The sequence below is a fragment of the Hyperolius riggenbachi genome, chromosome 6 (assembly GCF_040937935.1).
Source record: "Hyperolius riggenbachi isolate aHypRig1 chromosome 6, aHypRig1.pri, whole genome shotgun sequence".
Classification (NCBI taxonomy): domain Eukaryota; kingdom Metazoa; phylum Chordata; class Amphibia; order Anura; family Hyperoliidae; genus Hyperolius; species Hyperolius riggenbachi.
Window position 1 is genome coordinate 53,663,499 of NC_090651.1, and position 14,187 is coordinate 53,677,685.

Genomic DNA, 14,187 nt, shown 5'->3' on the forward strand with positions numbered 1-14,187 from the left:
TTTTCCTGTCTAAAATTTAGCTTTTAGACAAGTCACATTTTTCAAGGCGTGCAAACAGAGAATGGGGAAACAAGGAGAGAAACTGACTACACACAGAAGAATGTGGACCTCACATTATTATTATTGATGTATAAAGTGCCAGCATATTCCATGGCGCTGTACAAAGTAAGAACAAACATGTGGTACATATTCCAGACAATGCTATACACCAAATATACAAAAGTACAGAATTGGTAGACATAGTAATTACAGTGACAAATGTAACAGATGAATAATATGTATAACAAATTCCAAGACTCAAAAGTGTTTGAGAGCCCTGCCCTTGTGAGCTTACAATCTAAAGCATAAACATGCCTCTGTGCTTATCTTTCTTGGGTATACTTTAAAGGCTGAAGGAATAAAGCACCACACTTCACTCTGACCTTCTTTGAAAATGTAATAAAATAGGAGGCACTCATTACATTACATTCTAGGTCTCGATTTGGGTACCCTTGAAATTGCTAGGGGAAAAAAATGAAGCAGAAACTTACCTAAGGAGAGGGAAGGCTCTGGTTCCTATAGAGCCTTCCCTCTCCTCTCCTGGTCCCCTTCATTAAGCACTGGCTCCCCTGTTTGAATCCCATGCCGCGGGGAACGTCTTTGGGAGCCGAGTCCTCCCAAAGACAAGCAGTTCCATACTGCGTATGGGTGAGTGCGGGCGCTCGCAGTATGGAGCAGCCCGAGTTCTCCTGAAAACTTCCAAAGCCTCCTTCTGTGACAGAGAAGCAGTATTTGACCAAACTGGCCGAATACTGCTACCGGGGAGCTAGCGCTGTAACGGGCACGGCAAAAGGAGCGGGAAGGCTCTACAGAACCAAGAGCCTTCTCTCTAATTAGGTAAGTATCTGCTTCATTTTTTTGAGCAGTTCCCATTGACTTTAAAGCAAACCAGAAGTGAGCATTTCACTCCAGGTTTGATACTTACCATTAGAAGAGAGTAAGCTCTGGATAGTATAGAGTTTACCCCCATTTCTTTTGTCCGGCCCATCATTCCTCCAATGTCAGTAGGAAAATCTGTTTGCCCGAACTCCTCTTTGAAACTACTTGTGTATCCGAGTTTGGATGGATCAGGTAGCCGCAATCCCCGCCGGTCCGTTAGCCTGCTTTTCTTTAGTTCATCTTTCGTGACCTCTGGGTCACGACGCTGGAAAGAGAGTTTCTCTCTCAACGTGCTGGGAGGCGGGGGAGTGACAAGGGGCACGGCCAGGGTGAGGCAGCTGCCCAATGGCAGCTAGGGAAAGCCTGCAGGAATGCCCATACTGGGAAACCCTCTCCCATTACCCCCCGGAATAGCGACAACAGTTGTTGCCAATTTCAGGTGGCTATAGCACGGCGGCGGTGGTGGTGGGGGGGAAACAGTCATGGTGGGGGACAGAGGCATGTCATGAGGCAGGGAACATGTCTCTGTGACCCATCTGCCCCCCTGCTGCACCACCTCGGGTTTTCTTTAACGAGAACCAGAGACGAAGCACCCTCATGTATTTTACTACATTTATCAGTGGGAGCATGACAGTAAATGCTTACCCTGCTTTTAGTTTCATTCTTCTCTGCTTAATATGTCTGTTATCAGCTGTGAAAAGAATCCCCGACTGAGCATTCAGTCTAGGTTTGACCTGGAATCATTATAGCTGAGTCAGTCTTCTGTGAAGTCTTTTCAAGCCCAAGCCTGCCCCCTCCTGGTTCAGCTTTCCTGCTTTGCATACTCAGAGCTCTGATGACATGGGAGGGGCTGCTTGTGCTGAAAAAGAAGCTCTGAAACAACAGTCAAGTGTGACTGCTGCGTGATCTGTGTGCACTGTGCAGTCATTTTCATTCCTATGAGAGACACTTCCTACAGGCAGCCACACAGCATACCAGAATAATTAAAGGGAACCAGAGACGAAGTATAGCTGAAAAATGGAAAAAAAATTGATACATACCTGGGGCTTCCTCCAGCCCCATAAGCCTGGATCGCTCCCACGCCGCCATCCTCCGCTGCCTCTATCGCTGGTACCGGGTCCCTTCACTTCCGCTGGACACGACCAGTTCAACGCGTGCGCAGGGGCTCCCTCCGGCTTTGTACGCATGCGCCTGCGCAGTACGGAGGGAGCGCACTGCGCTTGCGTCGACTGGCCGAAATTACGGGACCCGGTCCCGGCGGACAGAGGCAGCGGAGGACAGCGGCGTGGTATGTATAAATCTATTTCTTCTTCTTATCTGGTTCTCTTTAAGTTGAAAGCACACAGATGAAAGGCTGCAGCAGCAACCCTGCTTGTCTATAGTCTCATAGAGCCTAGACAGCACATCCAGAACAGCTCATAACCTGGAAGCAGAAGGGATATGAGCCGGCGGCCATATTGGATTTTTCCTGGAGCAATAATGGATAAAAAAAAACATTCAAAAAGGCACACCAGAGAGGCGAAACTATCAGGCATTTTATTTCATTCTTTACAAGCTATCGACGGATATGTTTATTTTGTGTGAAATGTTCATCTCTGGTTCCCTTTAAATAGGACCAATTTAGATACAAATGACACAGCACTATACTTTATATATACACATGATAAGAGCCAAACAGAACATATGACATTTGCATTAGAATGGGATGTTAACTCTTAATGCAATGTCTCCAGCCCACTCTTGGTATGAAGCTTACAGAGCTATGGTATGTCTTGAATAAATGCAAGAGGAAGAGAATTGCTGGGGCCCATATGCATTTATGCCAAACGTGTCAAAGGGGTAGATTCACAAAGCTTTTCTGTTGTATCTCACCTTACTTATTAACTCACAATTTATCTCTCCTTAAATGCCTTACCTCATGATTTCTCTGTGCTTAAAAGACCATTATCACAAACAATTGTAAAATTTAACACACATGAAAGAATAAAAAGTACATTTCTCCCAGAGTAAAATGTGCTACAAATTAATTTTCTAATGTGTTGCTGTAACTTAGTAGAAATTTGGCAGAAGTGACAGGTTTTGGACTAGCCCATCTCCTCCTGTAGTATTCTCAGGGTTACCTTTATTTTCAAAAGCACTTAGTGAACGGCAGTTGCTCAATCAAGCTGCCGGAATAGTGTGCAAACCGGTAGAAGTGGTCGCCTGCATCTTTGTATATAACCTTTCCAGGGAGTGCTTTGTAAAGAATAAATGAAATACTGAGAATCCCCCATGAAGAAATGGACAAATCAAAAACCTATCAGATTTCTACTAACTACTGTAACTATCAACATAGCAGAAAAGTAATTTATAGCTCATTTTACTCTGCAAGAAACATACTTCTTATTGATATGTGTTTGCATGTACGGTATTTAACATTTTACAAATGTTTCCGATTGTTGTAATTTAATAGACTTAAGGGGCCCATACACTAGTCGATTGCAGCCATCAATCGATTCTATGGAATCGATCAATCAGTCTGAAATCGTTTCTATCAAATCAGCCGATCGATCGATTTGCGGCCGATTTCAATCGATTTGATCGGACAGGATGGAAAATCTAGGGCGATCTGCTGCTGGCAGCAGATCTATGGCTTATAGATTTGCATTGGATCTAATGGTCCAATAATGCATTTAGATCGATTTCCAATAGATTTCCTGAAATCTATTGGAAAACTGTTCCCAGTGCGTGGCACACATCAGATAGATTTCAGTCAGATTCGACTTGACAGGCATCTGACAGATATCTATAGGTGGTCATACACTTATAGATTTGCAGCAGATTCGACCATCAGATAGATTTCTGTCAGATGCCTGTCAAGTCCAATCTGACAGGAATCTATCTGATGTGTGCCACACACTAGGAACAGATTTCCAATAGATTTCAGAATGAAATCTATTGGAAATCGATCTAAATGCATAATTAGACCGTTAGATCTAATGCAACTCTTTGGGCCATAGATCTGCTGCCAGCAGCAGATCAACCTAGATTTCCCATCCTGTCAGATAGATCAAATCAATCGAAATCGATAAAAATCGGCTGCAAATCGATCGATCTGATAAAAATAGATTTCTGATCGATCGATTCAATAGAACTGATTGATCGATGGCTGAAATCGACCAATGTATGGGGCCCTTATCTGATAGTCGAATGTGCTGCAAATCTATAAGTGTAATGCCCCCTTTAACGCATGGTTTATCTATCCTTATTTGACGTAACTCATGATGTATCTAGTCTTCTTTGTTTATCTCATACGTTAGATCTCCTTACAGTTAAAGTGAAAAATAAGTAAGCTTTGTGAATCAACCCAATGTGATAAAAACACAAACGCATTCAACTTTAAACTGCAATAGTGTTAAAAGGAATATGAACCCTAAGGCCTCTTTCCCACTAAGACGTTGCGTTAGATGCGACGTTAAGGTCGCATAACGTGCCCCTAACGCAACGCATGGTGGTGTTGAAGTTGGATGTCAGATTGAGCCGTGTAATGCGGCTCTTGATGCGTCCGTGATGCCTATTTTTTGATGCATGCGGACCACGTGGTCCCGCCAGCCAATCGCCACACAAAGCAGTGCATTGAATATTAATTAGCCATGTGGCTGGCCGCAATAGCGGACTCTCCCCTCCTCCTCCAACATTACTGAGCATGTGCAAACAGTCTAACGCGGCTTAGCCGTGCATAACGCACAGCATGCAGTACTTTCACTTAACGTCCAGCAATACACTGTAACGCAACGTGGGCACTGTGAACAGCCTATTGATTTTTCATTACTGTGAGTTGGGCTGCGTTACAGGCTGCTCTATCGTGCGCCTGTAACGTCCCACTGTGAAAGCAGCCTAAATCCATTTCAGGTGATAAAACCCTTATTAACAAATAATAGTTACCAGGAAGTGAATATGGAGTAGAAACATATGACAAAAACATCTTATTTCAGCAATGATGTGTATAACCACACACAATAAAATGTTTATGGCTTACCGGACTTTTCCTCTAAACAATGGAGCATTAAGATAAAAAAAAAAGTTTCACAATTAGATAAGGTAGGACTGAAAGTCTGTAAGTTACATCTAAAGACAATGCAATGAATTAAAGGAAGGCATAAACTAAAAGGAATATGATGGGTGGCATTTTATAAAGTCAGGGCTGTGCAGTCAGTACACAAATCCTTGGACTCCAACTTGATATAGATGGTGCCATATTCATTTCCTTTCAAACAATGCACATTGCCAGGCATCCTGCTGATCCTCTGCCTCTCATACATTTAGCCACAGACCCTTAACAAGCATGCAGATCAGATGCTTAACTGACTGGATTTGTGCATGTTTGTTCCAGGTGAGTGATTCAGACACTACTGATGCATGAAAGATCAGCAGGACTGCCAGGCAACTGGTTTTTGTCTAAAAGGAAATAAATATGGCAGCCACCATGTCCCGCTCACTTCAGATGTCCTTTAACATACTAATATATTTTCCATGTTGAACTGAAGAAAGCGACACACAAGGCAGTGGGATAGCGACAGAGTCATGGGCCCCTATGCAAACTCCAACGCCAGGTACTCCAGGACTCCACAACCCTGTAAAAAATAGCAGTTCCCCATTATGATGATATGTTGATTTTAGAAGTGTGTGGGTCAATCCCCAACAAGCATATAGGCAGTGAAGTCAGAACACCCCATCTGCATATTTGCTCTCAGTTAATATGTCAAAAGGTATTAAAGGGTGAAAATCGGGATAAAAGCCAACCAGACCACATCTATTTTCCTGTTGAGTAGTGCTCTATTGAAGCCCAAGTGAATTCATCTATTTTGGAGAGCTACACCTTCCTCCTTTCTAAGAGAGATGAGAGGCTCTCTTTGCTATTTGCTATTGGCACTGTTATTGGCCTGAGGAAGTGGGCTAAGGGCTCTTTCACATTAGGGCAGACTTTGTGCGTTAACGCAAACGGAAGCCGTTTGCGTTTACCAAGGTAAGATGAAAGCCCATAGACTATCATTTTACCTTTCACACTCGATGCTGCGTTTCGATGCGTTGCGGTTCCGACGCACCCGGGCGCAGTTTTTCCTCCAACGCACCCGCGAGCTGGCGTTTTCCGTCGGGTTTAATTACCAGCTACCGCCGCTGATTGCGTCGCACCGCAGATACCCGACGACACGCCGCAGGCAGACAACGCGTGCAGGAGAACGGCTCCTGTTCGCGTTGTCTGATGTGAAAGAGCCCTTAGACCCGTGAAACGCATTGTCTGTGCTAAACAAATATTTCTTTGTCTCTACAAAGATTTCGTCATTGAGGTAAGCCACCTCTTTTTTTTCAATTTTATCTTGTTTTTCATCCAATTTTATTTACACTGGGGCGCCTCTTTACCCAAATTGGCCTCAATTCACTAAGCTTTATCAAACACTTTATCGAACGGTTGATAATTTACCTCATGGGTAACATCTAATTTTGAATTCACTAAGGTGTTATAGTGAACGTTTTATCGATAAACCATTCGATAAATATATAACACCCTAGTGAATTCAAAATTAGATGTTAACCATGAGGTAAATTATTAAACGTTCGATGAAGTGTTTGATAAAGCTTAGTGAATTGAGGCCATTGTGCTTTACATGCCCTGTTGGAGGGGTCTAGACAGACCACACATGGTTTAAACCATAGCGATAATCTGTTACTTTTACCAAGGAGAGCGACCACACCCAATCTGGCTGGACCACCACGAGTGGAGTCGGGTTTGTAGTCTCCATCTGCTTCCTGTGGTCGGTTGCCCCTCTGAAACCAGCCTTTGTGAGTAGTACAGTTACCTTACCTGTTGATATCCCGTATATGAAAACATACTGCGCTATTGGGCACCCGTTATTTTGTCTCCTGTATCTTTTTCTCTAGGGTGCTGAGACACCCAACTACTTTATATACGACCAATGCCCAGTTGTACATGAAAACTCCTGGGCCCATATGCAATTTTCGTTTCTTCTGAGTTTTCTCTTAGGCAATATATTTTTAAACCACCAGAAAGCAAGCAATTCCTTAAGAAATTGATAGTACTTTTCGAAAAAGTTAATTGCATAGGGACCCTAGAGAGTAAAGAGAACCTGAAGTCTTGCATAGGATACAAGAAAAACTGAGAAATGCACCCTGTGTGTTTTTAGAATGAAGAGCCTGTCTAATTCCCCCTCATCTTCAAGTAATCACAAGTGTAATTTGATATCTCAGCTGTGTCAGCACAGAAATTTGGCAATCCTTGGCAGACATGGCTAAGATGTAAACATAGGATGTTAACCTTTTGTTTGCTTCCATGAAAGCAGGAAGTAGACACACTGCAGATTTATTGCTATCATTATCAGTATCAGCTGTAACAAATAAATTATTTTCTTTAAAGGTTATTATGCTGTTGCTCATCTTTTAGAGCAGAGAGGAAGTTCAATGTTCAGGTCTGCTTTGACAAAGATTAAAGCAAACACTTTGTGCTGCTTACAGTTAAACGCACTATACAATACTGACAGGTTCACTTTAAAACGGGCTGTGCCACCACAATGGCTTGTTCCAGGAATGAAATCAGGCAGCCACACTTTGAAGCTGCCCCCCTGGTGCAGGCATATTCATTTTCCACGTTTATTGGGAGGAAAACATGTTCGCAGGCACAGTTTCCTGCCTTTCACACTGCTCCGATCTGAAGATAAAATGCTCAGTAAAGCTAGAGTACAAAAGTAATCCGTCTGGATGCTTTGCACGGAAGCAAGATGTTCTAGAGACAAGAAAATCCTTAATCCTGTCAAACGGCCTTCTTCAGACCAGCGTGAGCTTCACATAGAAAATGTGAATTCACAGCAAACTTCTGATCCCTACACAAGAGAACAAGCCTAGCCAATGTCATCATATGCTCAAGCTGCGAAGGAGGTTCTGCACTAGTCCCTCAAAGGAACGCAAGAAACATAGAGGTCATCATGGATGAGTGTTAAAATAGCTGGTCAAACCCACTGACCTTCAAGTAGTTTATTGGATTAAACCAGCGAGTCTCAAACTGTACGTCAGAAGCACTTTCCAGGGATGCCACAATGTCTGTCCTTGCCCATCCTCTTGCTCTGCATTGCCATCATGTGTTCCGGTTGCCCTACTAAGGCATTGTTCACATCAGGGCCGTTTCTGTGCGCTTTTCACAGCACATTGCCCTGTGCGGTCTGCAAGGTATTGATTTTCCCATGTAATTAAATGTGCCTTGTTCACGTCTATGCGCTGCGCTGAGCTACATTACAAAAACTTAGTGTTGCATGCATTTATGTGCGTTGAGTTGTAAAGCTGGGCATTATATGCAGACCCAGCCTCTGTATGCAATTAGGATTTGTAAAACCCACCTCGGGTTCTCTTTAATAATATGAAGTTCTAAAAGTCTGTGTTGAAGGAACTAGCGAAGGTATTTTATTTTTTTTATTTTTTTTTGTATACCTGGCCTGATGCTATCTTTTTCCTGCCTGACCTGCTGGAAGTACAGTACTTGGTCCGTCATACACATCCACTGTCTACCAGCTGGTGGATGTCTGCTAAATGTTGAACAGCATGGTGGCACAGTGGATAGCACTTTTGCTTTGCAGGTCCCCGGTTCACATCCCAGCCAGGGAACTATCTGCAGAGTTCCTGTAGCACACCCCATGTTCTATGTGGGTTTCCTGTGGGCACTCTGGTTTCCTCCCACATCCCCAAAAACATATAGACAGGTTGTCTTATTCCTAAATTGACCCTAGACTACAATGGTCATATGACTGTAGTAGCAATTAGATTGTGAGCCCCTGAGGGACAGTTAGTGACAAGACTATAAATACTCTATAAAGGGCTATGGAAAATGTTGACGTTAAATACTACATAATAACAGTAATAACAGTAACAGTAATAACAGTAATATTAACCACTTCACCTCCAAGGGTTTTCCCCCTTAAAAAAAGCAATTTTCACCTGTCCGTGCTCCTCCCATTCATTTGCCTATAACTTTATTACTACTAATCACAACGAAACAATATAGATCTTGTTTTTTTCAGCACCAATTAGGCTTTCTTTTAGGGGTACTTTTTGCTAACAGTTATTTTATTCTAACTGCGTTTTAATGGGAATAGAAAGAAAAAAATGCATTATTTCTCAGATTTCTGCCATCATAGTTTTAAAATAATACATGCTACTGTTATTAAAACCTACCCATTTTATTTGCCCATTTGTCCCAGTTATTGCGACTTTTAAAATTTTTCCCTAGTACAACGTATGCCGCAAATATTTTATATGCGGCATACGTTTTATATGCGGCATATATTTTAAAAAGTTTGGGTAATGGTTGGGTAGTGTGAGATGTAAGGGGTTAATTTTAAATGTCAAATAAAATCTTTTCATTAACAAAAAAAAAAAAAAAATGTATGTAGATGTAATTTTACTAATTGGCTACAAGATGTCCTTGTGCATAACTAGACTGTCTCCCAGTCCTGCTTTCTTCCAGCCTGGTAAGCCAGCCTTCAGCACACCAGCACTTTACTTCTAAGCACCTTGCAATTCTCTAACCTTATAGGATTACAGACTAACCAGCAAGCTCATGGTGAACCAGAACTTATTGGAGTGTGTGAGGGGCTACAATGGTCCTAAAAGCCCCCTTACTAAAAAACTAAGGAAAACAAAAGTTTGCTTTCTTAAAACAGAAAGAATTTGCGATAATTCAGGTTGGAGTGAGCTTGAGATGTCTCCCAGTGCATCACTGCTGAATATATGCAAATTAAGCATTGTTGCCCTTAGAAGCTAAACACACCTCCAGAACCGCTGGAATGCAATGATGTGTCAGCTTGTTAATTTGTACAGAGCCAGAATAATCCAACATGCATACAGACTGTTTCGGATTGTTTGATCCTCATCAGTGCATGTCATGGATTAATTTGGCTCTATGGAGTCCAATGAGTTCTGGTTCACGATGAGCTTGCTGGTTAGTCTGTACCTCTCGGTGTTACAAGCCCTACTCCATAGAGCCAAATTAATCCATGCCATGCACGGAGGAGGATCAAACAATTTGAAAGGATGAGGCAGAGAGGAGAGGGGCAGCAGAGCGGGAATGGAGGACGCCGCAACGTCATAGCTGGGGGCGGCGCCGGGCACAATGTGTCAACGCTCACTCCCCGCTGGCCCCTTCGCTCGCCGGAGTCTTCTTCTATGCCGCGCATCTGCACTGACTCTAGCCAGCACGGCCCAAGAAGGGGAGACCAGGAGGAGCCCCAGACACCGCCGCTGGAACTGGAGGGAGGCGAGTGGCACCTATACCTAACTACTCTATACCTGGCTAACTATACTAAAGGTCCCTACACCTAACTACTCTATACATGGCTAATTATCCTGAAGCCTCCTACACCTAACTACTCTATACCTGGCTAACTATACTGAAGGCCCCTACACCTAACTACTCTATACCTGGCTAACTATACTGAAGGTCCCTACACCTAAATACTCTATACCTGGCTAACTATACTGAAGGCCCCTACACCTAACTACTCTATACCTGGCTAACTATACTGAAGGCCCCTACACCTAACTACTCTATACCTGGCTAACTATACTGAAGGTCCCTACTCTATACCTGGCTAACTATACTGAAGGCCCCTACACCTAACTACTCTATACCTGGCTAACTATACTGAAGGTCCCTACACCTAAATACTCTATACCTGGCTAACTATACTGAAGGCCCCTACACCTAACTACTCTATACCTGGCTAACTATACTGAAGGCCCCTACACCTAACTACTCTATACCTGGCTAACTATACTGAAGGTCCCTACACCTAAATACTCTATACCTGGCTAACTATACTGAAGGCACCCACACCTAACTACACTATACCTGGCTAACTATACTGAAGCCACCTACACCTAACTACTCTATACCTGGCTACCTATACTGAAGGTCCCTACACTATACCTGGCTAACTACACTGAAGGCCCCTACACCTAACTACACTATACCTGGCTAACTATACTGAAGGCACCCACACCTAACTACACTATTACCTGGCTACCTATACTGAAGGCCCCTATACCTAGCTATCTATACTTCAGGCAGGGAACACACTTGACTGTTTTCGTACGCGTTTTCTGCACAGAAAAACTGAGAACTCATGGTAATCAATGGGCTAGTACACACTTAATATGTTGTTCGCGCGCAGGAAAAAAACTGACATTCTGCATCATGACTCTGCACATTTTGTCAGTTTTTTGTATCAATTACATCAGCTGCTATGAAAAAACGCACGCGTTTTCCTGCATAGAGACACACTTGGTGTGCAGAAAAAGTATGCAGGAAAACGCGCGCAGAAAACTGAAAGACAAGTGTGTTCCCTGCCTCAGGCACCTATACCTATCTACCTATACTGAAGGCACCTATACCTAGCTACCTAAATGTTGGTAGATCTCCTGGGCTGGGCAAATTTTAAAGTAGCTCGTGAGCCGAAAAAGTGTGGGCACCCCTGGTCTAGGGTATTATTGTGATTTACTCAGCTTTGCTATACTGCACAAGCAGTTAATTAACTCCACTATTCCCTGTTGTGGTTTCAGTCACAGCACAATGCAAGGGTGCCACCTCATGCTTAAATCACACGAATTACAGATGCTACTATCTAAGAACCCCAAGCCTGCTATTAAAGTGTGCTCCTGTGTAAAGGTCTGCCCTATGAATGATATAAGCAGCAATAAAACTCATTCTCTCCATCACGGGTGTCTTATGGGATGACCCTGCACAACCAGCTCCAACAACCTTTACCTACACCCAGTGACCCGTCAAGAAGAGAAAAGTCAGATGCAACCATGGTGACAGCATGCGTGAAGGTAGTTGCTATAGAAACGCCTGCAATGGAGCACCTATTGTAAGAGGGACAAGGCGATTTAATACAAGAACATAACATTAATTAGAATGTCAGTCAGCAAGATTGCTGTGTGATTAGATGCAAAGATCGTAAAACAAACACTGGGGATGCTAGACTGGTCGTGGCCTCAGAGCAGAGACAGAAGGCTGCTGTACCCATTCAAAACAACCTACTGTTTATAGCATATGGATCCTTTCAGTTTTATTTCCTTTTAAAGGGAACCTAAACTGAGAGGAATATGGATGTTTCCTTTTTAACAATACCAGTTGCCTGTCTGTCCTGCTGATCTCATTGGCTGCAGTAGTGGCTGAATCACACACCTGAAACATGCATGCAGCTAATCCAGTCTGACTTCAGTCAGAGCACCTGATCTGCATGCTTGTTCAGGGGCTGTGGCTGAAAGTATTAGAGACACAGGATCAGCAGGAGAGTCAGGCAACTGGTATTATTTTAAAAGGAAAAATCCAAATCCTTCTCAGTTTAGATTCCCTTTAAAGCGGACTTGAACTCAGAACTTCCTCTCTACTTTTAAAGATAAGCAACAGTAGAATTACCTTTATAGAAAAACATTTCTTTGTTACAGTTGATACAAATCCTGCAATAAATCTGCAGTGTGTCTACTTCCTGCTTTCATGGACATAGGGTTAACATCCTGTGTTTACGAATTAGCTGCTTTGCCGAGGCAGCCAGCTGACAGTTGAGAGATCAAATTACACTGATTAGTATGCGTACTATACATACATACATATAGGGTGCATTTCTCTATGCCTTCCTTCTGTCCTGTGCAAGAGTTCAGGTCCACTTTAGAGCCCATTTACACTAGCGTAAAGGATGTGAGGCTATCGCCGCATCGCCCTGCATCCCCCCCCCCGCAGGTACTTCCGGTTGCCATCCACACAACTGGATGCGGCGTCCCGTCGGCGGCTATAGGGAATTGGATGCGTGCTGCGGCATTCTATCCATAATTCCCCCCGCGTCATATTGTGCTGGATCGCGTAAATTCACGTCAATGGAAACTACTCCACTGACGTGAATTGGTTACAGTTTCCTTGCGTTGCGGAGCAGTTTCCACATATCAACGCGTCTAATGGAAAAGGGCCCTTAAAGTGAATGGGAACCGCATTTTTAAAAAAATGAAGCAAATACTTACCTAAGGAGAGGGAAGGCTCTGGGTCGTATAGAGCCTTCTGTCTCCTCTCTCGGTGCTCTCTATCCTGTGCTGGTTCCCCCCGTTTCAATCCCCCGCTGAAAGGGTATTTGGAAGTCTTCGGGAGCCGTGTCTTCCCGAAGACGTGCGGCTCCATACTGCACAGGCGTGAGCGTGCAAGAGAGCGTGCTTGTGCAGGCGCAGTGCAGGGCTGCCCTTCTTTAGGTACACTCGGGCTCCCAGAAGACTTCTGAAGCCTCCTTCGGCCAGGTAAAGCAGTATTTGACTAAATTAGAGCCAGCACAGGAACGAGGGGACCAGGAGAGGAGTGGGAAGGCTCTATAGGACCCAGAGCCTTCCCTCTCCTTGGGCAAGTATCGGTCTCATTTTTTTTTAAAGGGGTTCTTTCGCGAAAAAAGTAGGCAGTTAAAAAATGTGACAGATGACAGGTTTTGGGCCAGTCCATCCTTTTTAAGGGGGATTCTCAGGGCTTTCTTTGTTTTCAACAGCATTTCCTGAACAACAGTTGCAAAATCTAAATGACATAATAGTGTGCAAGTGATTAGGGAGGCTGGCTGGTACCTTGCTATTTTGGCAGTTAAACTGTTGTTCAGGAAATGCTGTTGAAAACAAAGAAAGCCCTGAGAATCCCCCTTAAAAAGATGGACTGGCCCAAAACCTGTCATCTGTCACATTTTTTAACTGCCTACTTTTTTCACGAAAGAACCCCTTTAAATGCGGTTCCCATTCACTTTAAACAATGCTAGTTATCCTGAGGAGGAACAGAGCAGCGGGGAATGATGGGGAGGGACCAGGAGGACTTCAGGGGCTGGAAGAAGCCCAAAGGAAGAGCAGCTCTTTTCAGAGAACAACAACACAGAACATAAACAGTACTTGTGTGTGTGGTTGTGGCAGCACCGACTGAGTAAATCGAGCGCAGTGATTTGGCTACTATATCAACGAACTTCGGCTATTATATAACACTAGAGCCACTGCTGCTCGGCTTAACTGGTTAGGCATAGGTGTGGGATAGTGTTAGGTAGGTGGGAGGTTAGTGTTAGGCATAGCTGTGGGATAGTGTTATGTAGGTGGAAGGTTAGTGTTAGGCATAGGTGTGGGATAGTGTTAGGTAGGTGGGAGGTTAGTGTTAGGCATAGGTGTGGGATAGTGTTAGGTAGGTGGGAGGTTAGTGTTAGGCATAGGTGTGGGATA

At 43.7% G+C, this 14,187-nt stretch overlaps 1 protein-coding gene across 12 annotated transcripts in view; it reads right to left on the reverse strand.

Moving 5' to 3' along the window:
• The window catches only part of SGIP1 (SH3GL interacting endocytic adaptor 1), a 206,634-nt gene that overhangs the window by 107,931 nt on the left and 84,516 nt on the right, over nucleotides 1-14,187 (reverse strand). The window contains exon 7 of one of the 12 annotated variants that reach the window (XM_068239286.1): nucleotides 4,937-4,948. The exons of the other annotated variants lie outside the window; for them this stretch is intronic. Coding sequence (XP_068095387.1) covers nucleotides 4,937-4,948 — 12 coding nt within the window. The remainder of the gene's footprint in view (nucleotides 1-4,936; nucleotides 4,949-14,187) is intronic. 12 annotated transcript variants of the gene reach the window in all.